The sequence below is a fragment of the Colletotrichum karsti genome (assembly GCF_011947395.1).
Source record: "Colletotrichum karsti strain CkLH20 chromosome Unknown Scaffold49, whole genome shotgun sequence".
Taxonomy (NCBI): Eukaryota; Fungi; Ascomycota; class Sordariomycetes; order Glomerellales; family Glomerellaceae; genus Colletotrichum; species Colletotrichum karsti.
The window spans coordinates 172,397-190,346 of record NW_024065949.1 but is presented as its reverse complement, the minus strand read 5'-3'; the positions used below and the strand labels follow the sequence as shown (position 1 = coordinate 190,346).

The following is a 17,950-nucleotide window of genomic DNA, read 5'->3' as shown; positions in this document are numbered from 1 at the left end:
CTAATTGCTCTCAGGTCCGAAATATCAGTTATCTTTGTTTAATCCATTGTCGTGTCCGTGGTGCATAGAGCGCCTTGGCGCTTGAAGAGTTAGTCGGCGGTCGCAGCGATTATCCCTTCGACGAGTTGATCAGATATTTCTTTTCCTCCCTCGTAATATTTCTCGTTCTCGTCGTTCCTGCCACATTGGAGACTTGTGATGCGATAGAGCTCGTTAAAATCCGCGATCATGGTGTAGTTGTACTGAAAGAAGACGCCATCTATATTGTTCTTCCTGTCGTTCCTCGATCGATAAGGTGGATATATAGCAGGTAAGGCAACTTCCGTCAACAGAAAATAGGCTTCCATACGCTCCTGTGAGTCTTTTCTAAGGTAAAGGCTTGTTGTTGTTCTTGTTTGGGGAAGTACCTACCATTGTAGTTCATGACATGACATCGAAGATATCGGTTGTTCTCAGCTGTCCCAGTCACGACAGAATTACTGAAAGTATTCCTCCATCTCCACCGTTCCTCTCTTCGTCATTCGCACAAAGTAATTGAACTCCTGGATGTCCCCTGTGTGCTTCGTCCACGGCTGTGTGTGTGCACGACGTTCAAACCGCGTAATCTTATGATTCTCGTCCAAATCCAGAACGATGATCTCGTGATATTGGGTGAAGTACTCGAACTTAAGAATATCTTCAGCAGGCAGCTCCGCCCAGAAGTTGGTGAGATGGCACGTCACGCGGCCTCTGTCGACGAGGACGAGCGTGGGTACAATGGCATGGTGCACCGCCTCACCATGCGCATTGTGGTACAAGGAGTCGAACCAGCGGATCACTTCGTCTAGGTCTCTGTCGATGATTTGGCTGGGATGGGCGAGGGCCTTGATGACCCTAGCATCCTTGTTAAAACATCTCCGTACCCTTCTCCAGCGTCTGCTGTCGATGTCCTCGAACATTGCTCGGACTTTGAGTTCAATAGCGTAGCGCGATGCGCGATCTCGAGATGGGCCGGTGACCTCGTCGAGGAAAGCTTCGATTTCGGATGCCGTGTCGTAATAGTCCATGGTTTGTCTTTTGATGGACATCTTAGTCTCGATGCTTGGTCTCAACGGCTTGAGTACTTACATGTAAATGTCTTACTAGAAAATCGGTGGGGGAAGGCATAGAAGAGAAAGCCCATCTCCAGAGTTCAAAACAGCTGAAAATTTAAGACTGGGGAATTCGCTCAAGGTTTGAAATTCCAAAGGGTGCAACCGACCATTTCACGGGGTCGGAATCAAGGTAGTCGTAGAGTTTCGTTGCCTTTTTGTTTCTTCATCATTACCATCATTCGTTACTGGGTATCCGCCTACCCTTGTGCTTTCCCCTTTTCCGGTATGAGCCATGCCATTTATCTTCCAAGGTTTTCCCAAGTCTGTCCTGCCAAAGGTTTCCTGCTTCGCATCCAGAAACATTGCCATAGCTTCCCATCCTATCTCTCTCCAAGCAATCCTCCAGCTCTTCCCAAAAGATCAGATATCCCCCTGGATCCGCACCTTCAACTTCTCGCTCATCTGTGCCTGCGCGTCCATGCTTACCTGGCCAAGGTTATCCTGACCAAGCTGGCGACACTCGATGCGCCTCACCTTCATCTGATCGTCGAGGTCGAAGACGACAACTTCGCGCACCTTGAGTACGTCGTAATGGGAGACAGCAGGCCAGCCAACGAAGGGGGCCTCGACCGGCTCCTCGATGTCACAGCCAGAATCGAGCAGCGACTCCTTGTCGACCTTGCCGAGCCACTTGTAGAAAGTCTCTGTGTAGACTGTGACGCGACCTCGGTCGGCGATGGTGAGGACTGGAATCATCAAGACCTCTGTCTGTTCGTGCACGTTGAGATAATGCTCGGCGATTTCCTCGTGGCCCTTCAGAATTTCTCCGTCGAGTGTCGTATCGAGGCCGACGACCATGGTCACGTCATCCGCGTACCAGAGGCGTATTTGGTCGTAATCTTCGTGTACGAGGAGGCGGATCAGATGATCTCGTGCCGTCTCCTCTAGAGCACGGCGCAGAGCAATATCGCGGGACTCGCCGGACAGCTCGGCAAGAATTCGGTGCACGTGGTCCATTGCGGCTTCGGGTAGGTAGCTCTGGTAAGAAGTTAGGCATGCTGAAAGAGAGACAAGTAAAGGAAATGGCAACTCACAATAAGGTATGCTGTTTCTTCGGCGAACTGCAATGTAACAATAAGAAGTTGATCGAGAGTCGTAAGCAAAGAGTTGGATGGGAAAGTGCGGGCGTTCGATCCGGCAAGGAAGCCGCGGCGCAAAGCGTTTCGGGGAGGAGAAAAGCGGTACGGAAGGAAGAGATTTTCAGGCGAGCTATTTGCCAGGAAATGCGCCGGTGCTTGTCCCGGGTTGGGCGCTTTCCTCGAGCTTTGGTGTTGTGTTTTGCACTGAGTGAGATGGCCGGGCAATGTGGTGGGGTGGGATGGGTCCCTCAAGGTCAAGTCAACAAAGGCGGAAGGAGCACCTCGATACCTTGGAATCCTCGCTTCTGCCTGGAGGAAGGTTCTTGTACCGCCTCGATCTCAAACCTCCCACATCAGTTCAGCTAGACAGGCGCGGGCGCCGTAGTCTAGTGGTAAAACCCTCACGGGTTGGTAAAGAAATACCTCGGTCCGGGCCTACTGATTAGCTGGCGGGGCGCGCAGTTCGAGTCTCGAACTTCGGGCGTTGAAAAGTTTTGCATTTTTTGCCTTTTACTTTCCTTTCCTTACTTTTTTTCTTTACTTCTGTTCCTTATGAAATCGGAGCTTCTGCAGCGGGCTTCTTTTTTTTACGCGTTAAATCGGTGTTGCGTAAATACTTTTTTCTTTGGTGACGACGTGACGATGAAGCTCGACGTTGGAAAACCTTACGTGAGACATCACCAAAACCGGAGCGCATTCCGTGCATTCTCCACCAAACTCCCCCGCGGCCGCGATCGGCATCGGAGCAAAACATCCCCACTCGGTCTTACTTACCGAGAGTGGTATAGCAAACACCACGGCAGATGAGGGGCAGTAGAGTTTGTCCCGGCAGACGCTCACGGACGGTCGTCTCGATCCGGCGGCGGTATGACGTTTCCCGAAAAAGCCTGCGGACGGGGCTCGATCACCCCCCTCCCGCATTCTGTATTAAATAACCTCTACCGAACAAGGTTTCATGTATCTTTCAACTACATCTGTCGCTCACGACTGAGAGATACATACAAGACACGATGCCGAACCAGATGCCCACGAAGCAGTGGTACAAGGACGACTACCTCATATCCACCGACCGGTCCCTCCTCCAGCTGAATGCCATCAATGACGCGTTTGACACGGAGTTGTTATGGTGGGCGAAGCGGGTGCCCGATGATGTGCTACGGAGGATGATTGACAACTCGCTATGTTTTGGCGTCTACAAGCTTCCCAAGTCTACCGCTGAGATCGCAGGTGCGCTGCCAATCCTTGCCATGCCTCCATTTCTCTGATGATCCCCTAGGGAAGAAAGGCCCAGAGCTGGTCGGTCTCGCGAGGCTGGTGACCGACTTCGTCTCCCTCGCGTATCTGGCGGACGTGTACGTGCTGCAGGCCCATCAGGGCAAGGGCCTCGCGCCGTGGTTGATGGAGTGCTTGAACGAGGTCCTAGACGAGTGGCCGGACCTGCGGCGATTTCTCCTCTTGACGTCGTCGCCGCAGGCTAGCAAGTTGTACGAGAAGACTCTCGGGACCACGGAGTGGGGCAAGTCGTACGACGGGAAGCTGTTCTTGCTTGAGAAGCGCGGGCCCGCAATGCCGGATGGGCCGTCGGATTATGAGGACGATTGAGGGCGGACTGAGTGGTTTGGAATGATGGCTTATACCTTGACGGAGGTCTTGCCATACGCCCCGCCTGCAGCCTTTCGGAGCTCGATGGCGCGCTTGTAGGGGGGTGCTGTTGGCGGCTGGACGGGGTCGAGAGATACGTGGTCTTCAGGCAGTCGGTAGGAAGCATCTGAGTCGAATGCAGAAAGGTCACCGCACGCGATGAAAGGTGCGATCCACCTGATGTGCTTCTCGTGGTCGGTTGTCTCGTCTGTCTCGTCATAGGCCTCGACCTCGACTACCCCGTCAGCACCGTGGGTGGATGCGGTAGGAGCGGTGTCCCAAGTGCCGGTGGCAGGGTTCTGCATGAGCGCTTCAGCGACGACTGGCAACTGGGCTCTCCTCTCCTCGACCATCTCGGGCAGCTTGTGTCCGACGCCGAGCGGGTTCTCCAGGCTGGCCTGGAATCCGGCGGGGGGCTGGAAGTTGATGCAGACGATGAAGGCTTCGACACTGCTCGCGCGGGAGGACCTCGGCTTGGCGACGATGACGGTCTCGAAGAAGATCTTGAGCTGAGCGTAGAGAAGGTCGACGTTGCGGCCGCGGAAGATCTTGGCGACGAACTTGCCACCGGGCTTCAGCACGCAGAGAGCAAGGTTGAGAGCGGCGAAAAGCAGCTGAGATTGGACGTAGATGTCGAGATCGTGGAGACCGGTGACGTCGGGGGCACCGTCGCTAATGACCAGATCGACGGGACTGGTCGCTTGCTTGCTCCTGGAGTTGGCGTCGTAGTCGGAATCAAGAGCCTTGAGTAACAAGGGGACGGTGGCGGGGTGGGTGATGTCGGCACGCAGGGTGATGATGCCCGGGAGAGGGCTGATGGGCTGCAAGTCGATGGAGACGATCTTGACATCCTTGCGAGGTTGGGGGTCTTGGGACTCCTCGGACTTCACGGACGCCTCAGACTCAGGGGCAGCGGGGAAGACGCCGAGCATCTCCTGGCGGAACTTGGCCTCGCGATCTTGCCATGCTGAACGTCCGAACTTCTCTCCTTTGATCAGGACACGAGACAAGACTTGAGACCAACTTCCAGGGGCGGCACAGAGGTCCACGACTCTCGTCACGTTGGCAAACAGGTCAAACTCTACGAAGGACATCATCAGCACGAAATTCATACACATGGCGGGGTAAAATGAGTCACCTTCATCCAGCTGCAGCAGCTTAAAGGCGCTGCGTGCACGCCAACCCTGCTCCTTGGCAAGACGGTAGTAAGCATCGCGCTTATCCTTTGAAGATTTTCCCATTGTGACGTCGAGGGTGCGAGATTTGGGTTTCGCTGAAGATTTGGTGGGGGATGTTCAGCGGGACACTGAATGGAGGGGTTTTTTGGAGGGGTTCATCTCGCTCAGCGCCGTCTCGGCAGAAAATTTGCTGCAGCGGTGACGGCGGCCGTAGGGCTGAGATAAGGTGTGGTCGGTGCGTAGTGCGGTTTTCTAGCGGGGCCCAGACGGGATGCGTCCTCCGCGGAGGAAGAATGTTCCGGGTCCGCTAAAATTTTCTGGCGGCCGCTGGGAGAATCAGAGCTCAATTGCTGAGGTAGGTGAAATGCGCCGCTGAATCTCTGCTGCAGAATTTCGCGGGGCATTTTCCATTCAGACATTCGTTTACCACCACCCTCGAGATGGACCGCCTCACCAAGAACAAGAGGAAACATCAGCTTTCTGACGCCGGCCAAAACCCCAAAAAGCGTCAAAAGTCTGTCGTCGCCAAGTCCGGCCCGTCTAAGAAGCGCTCCGTCGGCGTCAACTCGCTGCCATGGAAGAAGGTCGATGTTCCCGAGATGTTCGACGATGCGGAGGGTTTCTATGGCCTGGAAGTGATCGACGGTGTTGATATCGTCAGAAATGGCGACCAAGTCGCGTTCGTGAGTGTGTCCCGAACAGCTGCATGGCCATTACTGACTAGGGACTAGGTGACCGACCTCCCCTCCGCCGATGAGATGGACAAAGACGACGAGTTCGAAGGCTTCAGCGATTCTGAGCCTGCCGCTGCCGCAGAAGAAAAGCCCGATGAAAAGGCCGAGACGAAGAAGGGCAAGAAAGACAAGAAGGCGAAGCCTGCAAAGACCGAAGAGAAGACAAAGGAGAAGATCGCCGCACAGAACACCGAGAACGCGGACGAGCCCGCCTCCGAACCAGAAGCCGAGAATACCGAGGGCAAGAAGAAGAACAAGAAGGAAAAGAAGCAAAAGAAGGCCCAGCCCAAGCCAGAGGACTCGAAGCTCGTCAGCAACGTCTTCTCCGCCCTCGAAGCGACGGAAGAGGCCGAGGAGGATGAGGATCTTGACATGGGAGAGTGGACCAAACTCGGCCTGTCGCCAGCCACAGTCTCCGCCATCGCAAAGCTCAAGTTCACTAAGCCTACCAAAATTCAAGCGTCCTCAATACCCGATATCCTTGCTGGCCACGACGTCATCGGAAAGGCGTCCACTGGTTCCGGTAAGACGCTCGCGTTTTCGATCCCGATCGTCGAGGATTGGGTTGAGAGGTTTGAAGCCAAGGAGGGAGAAGAGAAGGGCGAACATACCCCGACCGCGCTGATCCTCTCACCGACGAGAGAACTGGCTCACCAGATCACGAATCACATCAAGAATCTCTGCGCCGGTCTTGCCAATGGTCCCTACGTCTGCTCGGTTACCGGAGGTCTTTCAGTGTTCAAGCAGCAGAGGCAGCTTGCCAAGGCGGACATCGTCATCGGTACCCCTGGTCGTCTGTGGGAGGTGCTCAGCTCCAGTACGGACATGCTCACAGCCTTCAAGAATATCAGGTACCTGGTCGTCGATGAGGCTGACAGACTGCTGAGCGAGGGACATTTCAAGGAGGCTGGCGAGATCCTGGACGCGCTTGACAGAGAAGCAGTGGACGAGGAAGACGACGACAACAAGCAATTGTCCGCTCGCCAGACTCTCGTGTACTCTGCCACCTTCCACAAGGGCCTGCAACAGAAGCTCGCGGGCAAGGGCAAATGGGGTCTCATGTCGGAAAACGAGTCGATGGAATACCTCCTGAAGCGCTTGAATTTCCGCGAAGAGAAGCCCAAGTTCATCGACGTCAACCCCGTGAAGCAAATGGCGACTGGTTTGAAGGAGGGTCTGATCGAGTGCGGTGCCATGGAAAAGGTAAGCCCCCATCCCGCAGTCCCACGACCAGCTACTGATTTTTGCAGGATCTCTACCTTTACACCGTGCTCCTTCTCAACCCCAACCGCCGTACCCTAGTCTTCACCAATTCCGTCGATACCGTCCGCCGCCTCACCCCAATGCTTCAGAACCTCAACATCAACGCTTTGGCCCTCCACTCCGGTATGCCGCAAAAAGCCCGTCTCCGCTCCGTCGAGCGCTTCACAGATACCAAGCCCAACACCACCTCCGTCCTCATCGCCACCGACGTCGCTGCCCGCGGTCTCGACATCCCGGGCATCGACCAGGTCGTCCACTACCACGTCCCCCGCGCCGCCGACATGTACGTTCACCGCTCCGGTCGCACAGCACGCGCAGAGAGGTCCGGTCTGAGCATCATCCTCTGCGGACCCGAGGAGGTCGTGCCCACGCGGCGTCTCGCGGCAAAGGTGCACGCCGAGCAGGCGAGCAAGAAGAAGTACCTCATGCGCACGATCGATATTGACCGGCGCATCGCGTCCAAGCTCAAGCCGCGCGTAGACCTCGCCAAAAAGCTCACCGACGCGACGCTGGCCAAGGAGAAGGGAGGCAAGGAGGACGACTGGGGCCGCAAAGCGGCCGAGGAGCTCGGGGTGGAGTATGACAGCGATGAACTGCAGAAGGCGGGCAGCTGGGGTGGGAGGGGCAGCCAGAGGAAGAAGAAGCAGAGGGAGAACCAGCAGGTGACTAAGGCCGAGATGGGCGCTATGAGGGCGGAGTTGAGGGAGCTGTTGTCGAGGAGGGTGAATGCCGGTGTGAGCGAGAAATATCTTACTTCCGGCAGCGTGGATATCGAGGAGCTGTTGAGGGGTGGGAAGGGGGATTTCTTGGGCAAGGTTGATGGGCTTGATCTTGATGATTAAGGTATGTAGACGTCGGCCGTGTTGTATTGCGGTTGAAGTAATACTTGATGAATGAACGCCACGCATCGACGTGGCTATTCTCAACGTCGTCACTGCCTATTGTCACTATCTCTCTTTGCTGTCCGCTGCCTCTGTCTCACAGCCGTCTCTGTTACAATGTCTTATCTCAAGTTACCACTGCCGCAGGCTCACCTGAATCAAGGCATAACCTTAACCTCAAGGATTCCCCCCTCACACTCACGAGGGCGGCGCTCATTGCCGTCACTGGTCATGACTATTTTCCTCGTTATGCATCAAAGTATCCGATATCTATTAAACGAATCGTACGTATCGTAGAAGCCTCACAAACAAACCGGGCCTATGGCCAAAACTCAGAAACGGAATACTCAAACAAACACACAAACCAAAACCCAACAATCTCATGCCTCTGTTGTTCTTCATTCTGCCTCACTAAGCGCATCTTCTTCCTCATACTCGATCTCTGTCTCCTGATCCTCCTCGCCCTCGCCATCTTCGTCTTCATCCTCCTCCGAGACTGTGTGCAGGGGAGGGAGCGTATAGGGCTCCTTACGAGCTGTGGTGGGACGGGGACGCTTGGCTGCTACTTGTCCAGTAGCTACTGGCTCCTTGCGGGCCGTTCTTGGCCGCGTGGACTCATTATTTGGTGCCTGGCTGCTCCCCTCGCCAGTCTCATGGTTCGTCGTGCCGTACATGTTCCCTTTGCGTATTTTCAACGATCGAGGTTGAAGAACCTTTCTGTTCTTGAGGACGTTTTCTTCGACTTCGCCGTTGCTGGGTGTGGAAGTGAAGGGGTTCTTTGTTCCCTCAGTGCCGTTGGAGGTAATCGAAAACGAGTAGTTCTTGAGCATCTCTTTAGCCTTCTCCTCCCGCTTCATCATGTCGTCTTCTGCTTCAACGTCTTGAAGCATCTCCTGAAATACTGGGTCGTCTTCGGAGTTGTCGACATCAGCTGGCGCATTGCTCATGTCGCTGACGTCCATCGGCGTGGTGAGGGCAGCGGGGATATCCTCCGTGCTTTCGGTCTGAGTAGGCGCGGCCGGGGCAACAGAAAAGTCCATGACGCCATTAGGAGACTCAGATGGATTGGCGACGTTGGTGGAAAGTCTGGCCTTGAGAATTTCATTCTCAGCCTTCATGCGTACGAAGTCCTCCTTCAGCCTCTGGTGCTCTTGCAAGGCACTCTTGTCCTTGGATTTCTCTTCATGTAGGAGCTTCTCGTATTGGTCGACCTCCTCCTCAAGCTCTGCGATTCGCCTCTTATAGTCGGTGACAGCGTCTGCGTCGCGTTTGGTCTGAGGCGTCTCGTTCGTCTGCTCTCGAACGTGCTCTTGGTCTTGTTGCAAGCGAAGTCGTTCATCCTGCAGCTTCTCGAACTCGCTTTGAATTTGACTCCTCTCCTGAACCATGCGTTCTTCGTCCTGAGTCATAGTCTGACGCTGGGTTTGAGAATCACGATCAAGCTGAGCGCGGTCGCTCTGGACACGTTGTTTCTCCTGCTCAATGAGCTGTCGCTCATTCTGGAGTTCGGTCTCGATGCGGTCGCGGTCGCTTCGGATCGTTTCCCTCTCCTGTGCAATGAGCTGAAGCTGATGACGGCACTCGGATTCGACCCGTTCCTTCTCCTGGGTAATGGACTGGCGGTCGCGTTCGATGGTGTCGCGAGCCCTCTGGATTGCTTGCCTCTCAACTTCGATTCGCTGTCGCTCGTCTTCACACTCAGCCTGGAGGCGCTTCTTCTCATTCTCAATGTTTGCTGTCTCCTCGGCGAAGCTCTGAAGCCGATCACCAGGATAGTCGTGTTCCAGCTTCGTTTTGTGTTCTTGGAGCTCTGCTTCAAACCTTTGAGAATACTCCGTGTGGATCTGCTGTTTGTTCTCTTCAATGGCGGCTGCAAATTTCTCTTCCAGAACAACCCTGATGTGATCAGGAATTATGATATCTTCCTCCTGCAATCGAATCTGGTTGGCCACATGCTGGGCCAGCTCCTGTTGATTGGACTCAATCTCAACGCGCTGGTTATCGACGAGAAGGCTGAGTCGGCGAATCTCCTGCTCAAGGCTTTGAATATGTGTGCCGTTGTTGTTTGTGGCGGCCCTCGCGGCTTCAAGCTCTCTGGTAAGTCTGTCGTTCTCGCGCTCCTCTTCCTCGACAGTTTCGTGGTTCATGTTGCTCTCCTCTTGAAGGGCCTCGTAAGCAATTCGGGCTCTCTCCAGCTGCTCTCTGGTCTCGTTGTGAAGGCGACGCTCCTGACGATACATGAGGCTGTAATCCCATTGGCTGTATCCTTGAACGGCGTTCTGGAGGGTGGTGATCTGTTGGCGCATGCCTCTTCGCTCTTCTTCGTGGTCATTCTCTTGTGTTCTGAGGACCAGGCTTCTCTCGTTTTCGGCGTTCCTCAACAGAAGCAGATTGTCTTCGCAAACGACCCTGGGTTTCATGCAGGCCCTTTGGATTTCTGCCTGAGTGAGTGTCGTCGAGGTCGATGAATCGGCGTATCTCAGGCGCTGGCGGTTAGCTGGCAGGGCAGCCTGGCCAAGCTTGGACCGGATGTAGTTGCGCAGGGCGACTGTGTGAGGGTAGACCACAGAATGATTCAGGATAGTCTCTTCAAAATCGAAGGCAACGTCGTAGAGAAACTTGGCGACAGACTGGAAGGCTCGCATGAAGGTGCTGAAAAGAAACTTGGGATACGGGAGGAGAAAGAAAGATGCATAGCGTCCAGTACGCTCTTCGATGCGGAGGGCATCTTGAGGAGACAGGGCGAGCCAAGGGGCGGAGTCGGCGATGACGGGGTCCACGATCTGAAGATACAGCCAGGGGAGGAGTGGAATGGCGTGAAGCACCAGGACAATCGTCGTGATGTGGTGGAAGTAGTCCCCGACAGGGGGGAGAAAACCGACGATGGCGTTGCCGCCATGCCAAACCATCATGATCAACACAAGAATGCAACCGCCTCTGAAGACGTAGGCAAAGCCGTTATCTTCCATGTTGGATGGAGTCGATGGTTACTTGACGATGTAACGATGAGTAATGCGTTGTGGGGAGAGCAGAAGAGTAATTTGCGGTGTGATCTTGGTAATGAGGAAGAGTTTTGACTGGTGTGAATACCGAAGAGTTGTTGGGGAATTTTGGGAGAAAAGAAATTTGCGGGAGTAAAGAGTCGGGTGTGAGGTCAGAAAGAAGTGAAGGTGAGTTGGGAGGGAAGGCGCGCGGCTGCTAAGGAAACGAGGGTCGCAACTTCCAACTTTGGAGGAAGGTGCGGCTGGTCCCGAGTCGAGGTCCTTCAACGATGGAGACTGTCTTCTGTATGTCTTCCGCTATCGTGTTTGTAGTTCTTAACTGCAAGTAACATGAATCTTTTTGATGTTGAAAAGTAGCTCGTCTTGCATTAGAATGGCGATGTCGTGGAAGATGTAGACCTTATGGCCGACGAGACAACAAGGCTCGACTCGACACAACTTGAAGACTGGCATATTTCCAAGAAGATGTTTTTGGAACAACAACTCTGATATCAGGACTACATGATGTTTAGTTGTTGGTAATTGATAACACAATATGAATTTCGAAAGAGAGATGATCCCCAATAAGAGCCCGGCGAGAGCAAGGAGAAGACATTTCGGGAAAGTCTCTTTGAGAACAGTCCATCAAGATCTAACGCATCTTTTAATGAAAGATGCTGTTGTTTGAAAATGAACAATCCCATTGTTGTTACAAAGGGCCCGTGGAAAGGCTTGAGGCTATCGAGAGACCTAAAGGCACTCAGCGCAAGCTGTGGTCACTGATGTTGCTCATAGACCTGCGGGTGAGAGACGCATGTCGACTGGATATAATGTAGTCTCCAGACTTTACAGAATTCATTTTAAGATTTCTTTTATAGTATGACGTCAGGGTCAAGCTTTCATCGAATGAACATAGAATAAGAACAAGGCACCCGCCAGTTGAGAACTTCAAAGAGGCAAAAGAGCCTACGCTTCTAAGGCTGCGTGCAGTGCCTTTATTACCCGTGAAAGAAAAGCACATTTCAAGGAATTATTTCTTGAGGCACCGCAACTAAGGCGGCTCTCTATCTGGCGATGTTGAGCTGTAGGTAGTTGCAGTTGACCGTTAACTGACTAGCCCCACTCCTGCCTCGGGACCCGGACGGCACCCGGCGTGGCGACCGGCTGGTCTGGAAGCGCCTCCCCGATCCCCCACAGGAATGGCGTCCAGTATTCCCCTCCATAAGGTAGGTCGCTGGCTGAGGTACTTTCGAGGCCGCACTTTGCCGATTAACTTTTGATTAACTGAGGAGAAATATCGTGATAAATCTAATTGGAAAGTCAACCTTCAGCCTCATGACGGGCGTTCGCCTTGTGACCACTCGAGTCACGTTCTTCGCCATCGAGATGAAGATGGAAGTCGAGCATCCGGCAATTGTTTAATGAGTGGTTTTGATGGAATCTGGAGATGACTGGGGAATTGAACGTTCCTTATGAGTCTTCCGGGAAAGACAATGTATTGTTCATTAACTGGCTTGTCCTTTCTGTGCCAGGCGCGCCTTGGAATCTTGCCTCTATTCCAGGTTACTTATCTAGATCACAAGCGAAACTTTAATAGGGTTTTCGAACGAATGCGGCACCAAGGGTGCGCCACAAAGATGAGAGAGTCGATGCAGACAGCCCACCGGCGTCATGATATACGGTTAGCGGTCCCTCAAGGCCTCAAACCTTTTTGAGCAGCAAACAGCTCTACTTGGAGCTTTTAGATTTAAGCCAGCAAAGCTGCCCTCAGGTTCGGTTTATCGCAGTACCCTCATCATCAATCCTTGCCGTTCTCGACAAACCCGTCATGCCGGGAGACCTAGACAAACAGGCTGCCGTCGTCACCGTTTCCCGCATTTCAGCTGCTTAGCATCGATAATCCATTATGGCACAATTCCTAAACGAGTCAGCTTCTACCGTCAGCATGGCTGACCATCAGGAAGTCCGAGGAAGTTGTTATTCAGCCCATAGGGAACTTGGCGCTGTCGCCTTCATCCTGCCTGTCGACTACCCAAAACCACCCCAGAAGTCTGTCAATGAGCAAGACAACAAGATGGATCAATGTAACGACCATGTCAGCGTGCTATCAGGCAGCACGACGTTTTATGCCAGCACAGAGGTTTCCGTCAGCACCGCTGTTTCTTCCAAAAGCCTTCAGTGGCCAAGATGGTGGCCAAAGGGGGCCCAGGAGAAGCAGGAGAGACGGGAGCAAGAAGAACGAGAGGCTATAGGACACCGGGTCGTTGCGGAACAGCGAGAAGAAGAACGGCGCGAATCCATCAACGAAGCCGTGGAGTTTCTCGAACAGTTTGTCCGGAACAGATGGCCGAATAACTTTGAAAATGGCCAAGTCAAGATCCACTGCGACCTTACAATGGACGAAATCGAAGAGATTGGCCGTATGAACAAGGTCGATGGAACCCAGCAGTGCCGCGATCTCTTCACGGCACCTTTCATCCACGACGCCATGGGGCGCGCTCTGTATGAAATCCTCTCCGCGCAATTCCCCAAGGAGGGTTTGGACATGATAACAGAAGAGGAAGATGCAGTCCTCATGACAGAAGAGGACCTGGCAATCGGTTCAGTGCCATCAAGGACGGCGGACCGAAAGATGGAAAAGCGCAAGAGAGGAGGATCCCTCCCCTTGGACGACCGACGGACGAGATCGATACCCCGACGGGCAACAGAAGGCGATGTCATCCCCGTCGTCAGAAGATCAAGCTCCACGCGGGCCATCACAATGTCGGAGAGAGACCGTAGGAAGAGCGTGAGCGGCGAGGTGCTCGTCAGGCCGGACCAAGTCCTGTGCACGACGTGTGGGAGTCGAGCGATGGGCACTACAGCGGAGGACGAGGCGATGGCAATGGACGAAGACGAGGGGATGGACGAGGAGAGGCACTCGGATAAGAAACGAATGAGTTTATCGAGACGGATATCGGTAAAGATGGGCGAGAAGCTTACGGCGATCGGTGGAGACGTGGCGAGCGGTTACGGGGGCTCGCGATTGATGGTATAAAGGTACACATCAGACTGTGGTCGGACGCAATAACAAGGTAAGGTAGGTGATGGACCTTGATGAGGGACGAAGAGCGACAATCAGCGAGACTGCATCAAAAGATAGCGGGAAATTGATACCACTCAGGCAGATATGACACACCGAAAGATTTTGGGACACCTTGGCGAGACTGACTGATTCTGAGTTTGCTTCTGCAGAAACTTTGACATGTATGGCCACAAAACGTCACGTTGCTGTCAGGTGAGGTGTGAGGTGATCTGGTTTGTCATATCCAGGTTGAGATCTCGATTTGGCGGTTTTGTTTTAGTGGCTGATGTGGCGGAATGCAGGTAAAGTAAGGGGAATACCCCGCCTACCTACTCTGGAAGTGGACGCCATTGGATGTGTCACGGGAAGCACCGGTCGCGACCTGGAGGTCCTTCGTCCCGGGACCACGATTGCTACTTCCGGGTCGGGGGACCCGTCCCAGCCCGCTCGGGCCCGATCAGTTCCACCTGACGTGCCCGACCGGGTGGGTCTTTCTCAATTAGTCAGAAACGCCTTACGTAAGGCAGTGCGAGATGAGAATGGCTTAGGTAATCCATACACCTCCCACCTTTTCACCTCAAGTTTCAACACCTCACAGAAAAGCTCCCTGTCCTGACACTCAAAAGACCAAACAAAAGATGGACTGCGGGCTGATTCAACCAACAGCTTCCACCGTTCATTTCCCCTGCCGTTTTCTTTCAGTTGGACGCATCTTTGCGTAAGCTACCTATGTTGGGAGGCACTATTGTTGACGGGACAAACCAACGGCGTTGGGTGCCCCTGTTCGAACAGCTGCAGGTCCCTGTTTGTGGCGTACGCCGGCAACTAGCCCATTTTCGCGCGAGCGGTAATCACCACCATCACCATCATCTCAATTCGGGGGTCTGCGATAAGTTTTCCAACTTAATATTCAAATGGAGTATTTACGTGCAATATTCGTCAAACTGGGGAGTGCTCTTCTTCACTCTAGGCCGGTTGTGTGGCCGTTGACCCACGGGTTGCCCTGTCATGTGCCATGCCGTGTCTTAATCTTCGCCTCTTTTCTTTGATTGTCCAGCGCCATGCGGATGCAGCTGAAAGCTCGCGTGAAGCCACGCCTATTGGGCGTTGTTGCTCTTCTTCCAACGGTCAATGGCGCGCTTTCCTCGATGTTTCCACCGTTTCCACGCAGGTTTCGTGTCAGGCTTTCCCCTGACGTTGCTTGGTCGCTACCAGAAACACTCAACCGGTTGATTGTTTACAGCAAAGCTCAAGGTATTGGGACCGCCAATCCATCCATCTGTCCGATCAGCGCTGTAGCGCGGGCGAGTTCACGTCAAAGTCTCTGTCTCTCTAGCTCGACTTTTCAGCTCGCAGGGGCTGTGGCCGTAGTCGACGCCATCTTGACAGGGGCAACGCCTCTCGATAGAATGATCAGCCATCGACCACCAAAGCTCCATCTCCACGATGTAAGGCTAGCTCGCTCAGGCGGGTGCGAAATACGTTATGGCTTGACGACGAAGGGGGTACTCATCTTCCCCGCGCGAGGAATGAGCGATGTCTTTTCCCTCCGGCATCCTCGCCAAGTGTTCGTTCTGTTCTTCCTGCTTCTTCGACGGCTCTCGTCATTCCATTCTTTTGATCGCCTCTCACTCTTTATCATAAGATGGCGCGAATACTGACCCTGTCATTACTGTCTATCTACTTGACTACTTTTGCCGCAGCTGCCAGCATCGTCTATGTCACTGACCTATCCATCTTCACATTACTCGTAAGTTAACCATCTTTCATTGCAGACACTGAAATCTACTTGTACGTCAGGCTAACCATCACAGGCACCATGCGCTCAAACGGCGATCTCCTACAACATCTTCTCCCAGACCTACTCAGCCTGCGGTGAAGCCCCAACCGACCTGCAATCCTGCATCTGCACCAAGAACAACAACTTCGCCGCCATCTCGACCTCGATATCCAATTCAATCAGCTATAGCTGTGGTTCCTCCGCCTCCGATGACCAGACCAGCGCCGCGGCTGTCCTCAGCCAGTACTGTACCCCCGAAGCGACAGTAAACTTTCCGACCCCCACGGCCAACGTCGTCACCCAGTATGCCACCGACATTCCCGCCTTCTCCAACATGGCGCCTTGCGCGCAGTCCGGCGTCTCCTACGCCATCAGCTCGATGGTATGATGGCTCCTATAACTCGGACGAAATGGGTATGGCTAACTCGGACTTGTAGTCGTCTCTCTGCCCGGAAGCCGCGAGTCTCATGGCCCCTTGCATCTGCTCGAAGAACGACAACTCGGCGCGCGTCAGCCGATCCATAGCGTCGCTCGTCCGGTACTCATGCTCAAACGCAGCCGACGTCACGTCGGCCGGCGAGTTTTACAACGCGTACTGCGCCATGAACAAGGGAACTACGGCCTTCCCTCAGCCCTCAGGGCCTCCGGGGGACATGACGTACTACATCACTGCTCTGTCGCAGTATAGCTCGCTGGCTCCGTGTGCCCAGTCGGGCATGTCGAACGCGATGTACTCGCTCACGAGGTATCTCTGCCCCGAGGGCCCGAAGGCGCTGGCGTCGTGCATGTGTATGAAGGACGGTGTGACGAATTTGGTCACGAGTACTTTGACCTCAGATATCAAGTACTACTGCTCCTCCACCGCGTCGGAGGATGTGTCTTCGGCGCTTGCTGTGATGGATTTCTACTGCAAGGCTGCCAAGGGCGAAGTTGTTGCCACTGTTGCTGAATCCAGTCAGTACCTTCCCCCTGCTTCTTGATCAACTTCGATCACTGATCCTATTTCTAGTCGCGCAAACGTATCCTACCGCGAAAGCCGGGACAGGGTCAGGGACCTCAGGCCCTCAACCTACTGGCACGGGGAACGACAGCTCGGATGGCAGCTTGAGCGGCACTCTCAAGGAGTCCAAAGGACCCAGCATCGGTTTGATTGTTGGCGGTATCGTTGCCATGCTAGGGGCAATCACATTCGCCGGCCTCGTCGCGTTCATGCTATACCGACGCCGGAAGAGGGCTGCTCAACCCCGCTTCCCCATTGCTTCGACCATGGGCACGCCGCAGATGACCGGCCCTCCCGAACTGGGCGGCACCATGCTTTCCACCCTGCCCCCGAAAAGCCCGTCGGTGAGCATGTCGCAGGTGAGCTCTCCGCCGCGACCAGACACCGTCTCCCCGGTCTCCGCGTACAGCTCCGCATACGCCCCGCCCTCGATGGGCGCGGAGCTGTCGGGAGAAGGATACACGCCTCCGGTGCCCGAGATGCCGGCGAACACGAACGGACAGCTACAGCCCGTCGGCCAGCAGATGCCATCCGAGCTGCAGGGCCATGCTGGAATGCAGTATGGGCAGAGTCTGCCGTTGCCGCCCGAGCTTCAGGGCGGAGGCTACTTCATGCCTCTAGGCCAGACCACGTTGGCCGAGGCTCACGGACAGCCGATTCATCAGATGCCGAGCGGGCCGCAGCCGGCGTACCAAGCACCGGGACAGCAGCGGGCTGAGTTGCCGGGGATGGGGTGGCATGCCGGGTCGACGCCGGGGTTTTCCGAGCTTGATTCGGGTACTGGTAGACGGTAGTTTTTGGTACATGTATGTGTCGACGGCGGACTTATTTTCTCGGGATCCATTTATGTCGGGGTTTTAAGAGGCCAGCTTTTGCATCAGTGAATATAGCGACAAGATTCCTGACTTCTCGAATACAAGGCCTTCACTTTGTACATGTGTAAATGCAAATTCTGAGTCAAAGGCGGTATACTCAATAACAGCCCCTCATAAACCACTGAAATAAGGCCGATCACGATCAAGACTGACACGCCAATCCTGAAGACATAAGAAAAGTCCATTTTGAGTATGTTGTAGCTATACACACCGGCAGATCTGACCGACTGCTCTTTTTCCATCCTTGCTCTTGAACCTACACCAACCAAGCCATATCAGTACGGACACTGAGGAGGAAACCCGACTACTGCCCTCATTACCACGTCTCCATGGGCTCGTTC

The 17,950-nt window shown here is 54.1% G+C and overlaps 8 protein-coding genes across 8 annotated transcripts; 4 read left to right on the top strand and 4 right to left on the bottom strand.

Annotated features, from left to right (window-relative positions):
- Window positions 1-476: 476 nt before the first annotated feature.
- CkaCkLH20_11585 (uncharacterized protein) lies at window positions 477-1,046 on the bottom strand (the record flags this gene model as incomplete). Its single annotated transcript, XM_038894299.1, has 1 exon — window positions 477-1,046. One exon carries the CDS (start codon window positions 1,044-1,046, stop codon window positions 477-479), a length of 570 nt encoding a protein of 189 aa, XP_038740374.1.
- Window positions 1,047-1,493: 447 nt separating this feature from the next.
- On the bottom strand, window positions 1,494-2,437 carry CkaCkLH20_11584 (uncharacterized protein; the record flags this gene model as incomplete). Its single annotated transcript, XM_038894298.1, has 2 exons — window positions 1,494-2,111; window positions 2,168-2,437. The coding sequence occupies 2 exons, from the start codon at window positions 2,435-2,437 to the stop codon at window positions 1,494-1,496; spliced, it is 888 nt and encodes a 295-aa protein (XP_038740373.1).
- A 785-nt stretch (window positions 2,438-3,222) lies between these two features.
- On the top strand, window positions 3,223-3,814 carry CkaCkLH20_11583 (putative GNAT family N-acetyltransferase; the record flags this gene model as incomplete). The annotated part of the gene is made up of 2 exons (XM_038894297.1): window positions 3,223-3,439; window positions 3,489-3,814. The coding sequence occupies 2 exons, from the start codon at window positions 3,223-3,225 to the stop codon at window positions 3,812-3,814; spliced, it is 543 nt and encodes a 180-aa protein (XP_038740372.1).
- Window positions 3,815-3,843: 29 nt separating this feature from the next.
- CkaCkLH20_11582 (tRNA (uridine-2 -o-)-methyltransferase trm7) lies at window positions 3,844-5,094 on the bottom strand (the record flags this gene model as incomplete). The annotated part of the gene is made up of 2 exons (XM_038894296.1): window positions 3,844-4,934; window positions 4,992-5,094. 2 exons carry the CDS (start codon window positions 5,092-5,094, stop codon window positions 3,844-3,846), a joined length of 1,194 nt encoding a protein of 397 aa, XP_038740371.1.
- Window positions 5,095-5,471: 377 nt separating this feature from the next.
- On the top strand, window positions 5,472-7,870 carry CkaCkLH20_11581 (ATP-dependent rna helicase mak5; the record flags this gene model as incomplete). The annotated part of the gene is made up of 3 exons (XM_038894295.1): window positions 5,472-5,714; window positions 5,763-6,968; window positions 7,016-7,870. 3 exons carry the CDS (start codon window positions 5,472-5,474, stop codon window positions 7,868-7,870), a joined length of 2,304 nt encoding a protein of 767 aa, XP_038740370.1.
- Window positions 7,871-8,307: 437 nt separating this feature from the next.
- CkaCkLH20_11580 (uncharacterized protein) lies at window positions 8,308-10,878 on the bottom strand (the record flags this gene model as incomplete). The annotated part of the gene is made up of 1 exon (XM_038894294.1): window positions 8,308-10,878. The coding sequence occupies one exon, from the start codon at window positions 10,876-10,878 to the stop codon at window positions 8,308-8,310; it is 2,571 nt and encodes an 856-aa protein (XP_038740369.1).
- Window positions 10,879-12,796: 1,918 nt separating this feature from the next.
- Window positions 12,797-13,927, top strand: CkaCkLH20_11579 (uncharacterized protein; the record flags this gene model as incomplete). The annotated part of the gene is made up of 1 exon (XM_038894293.1): window positions 12,797-13,927. One exon carries the CDS (start codon window positions 12,797-12,799, stop codon window positions 13,925-13,927), a length of 1,131 nt encoding a protein of 376 aa, XP_038740368.1.
- Window positions 13,928-15,599: 1,672 nt separating this feature from the next.
- Window positions 15,600-17,528, top strand: CkaCkLH20_11578 (uncharacterized protein; the record flags this gene model as incomplete). Its single annotated transcript, XM_038894292.1, has 4 exons — window positions 15,600-15,704; window positions 15,769-16,116; window positions 16,172-16,688; window positions 16,744-17,528. The coding sequence occupies 4 exons, from the start codon at window positions 15,600-15,602 to the stop codon at window positions 17,526-17,528; spliced, it is 1,755 nt and encodes a 584-aa protein (XP_038740367.1).
- Window positions 17,529-17,950: the final 422 nt, after the last annotated feature.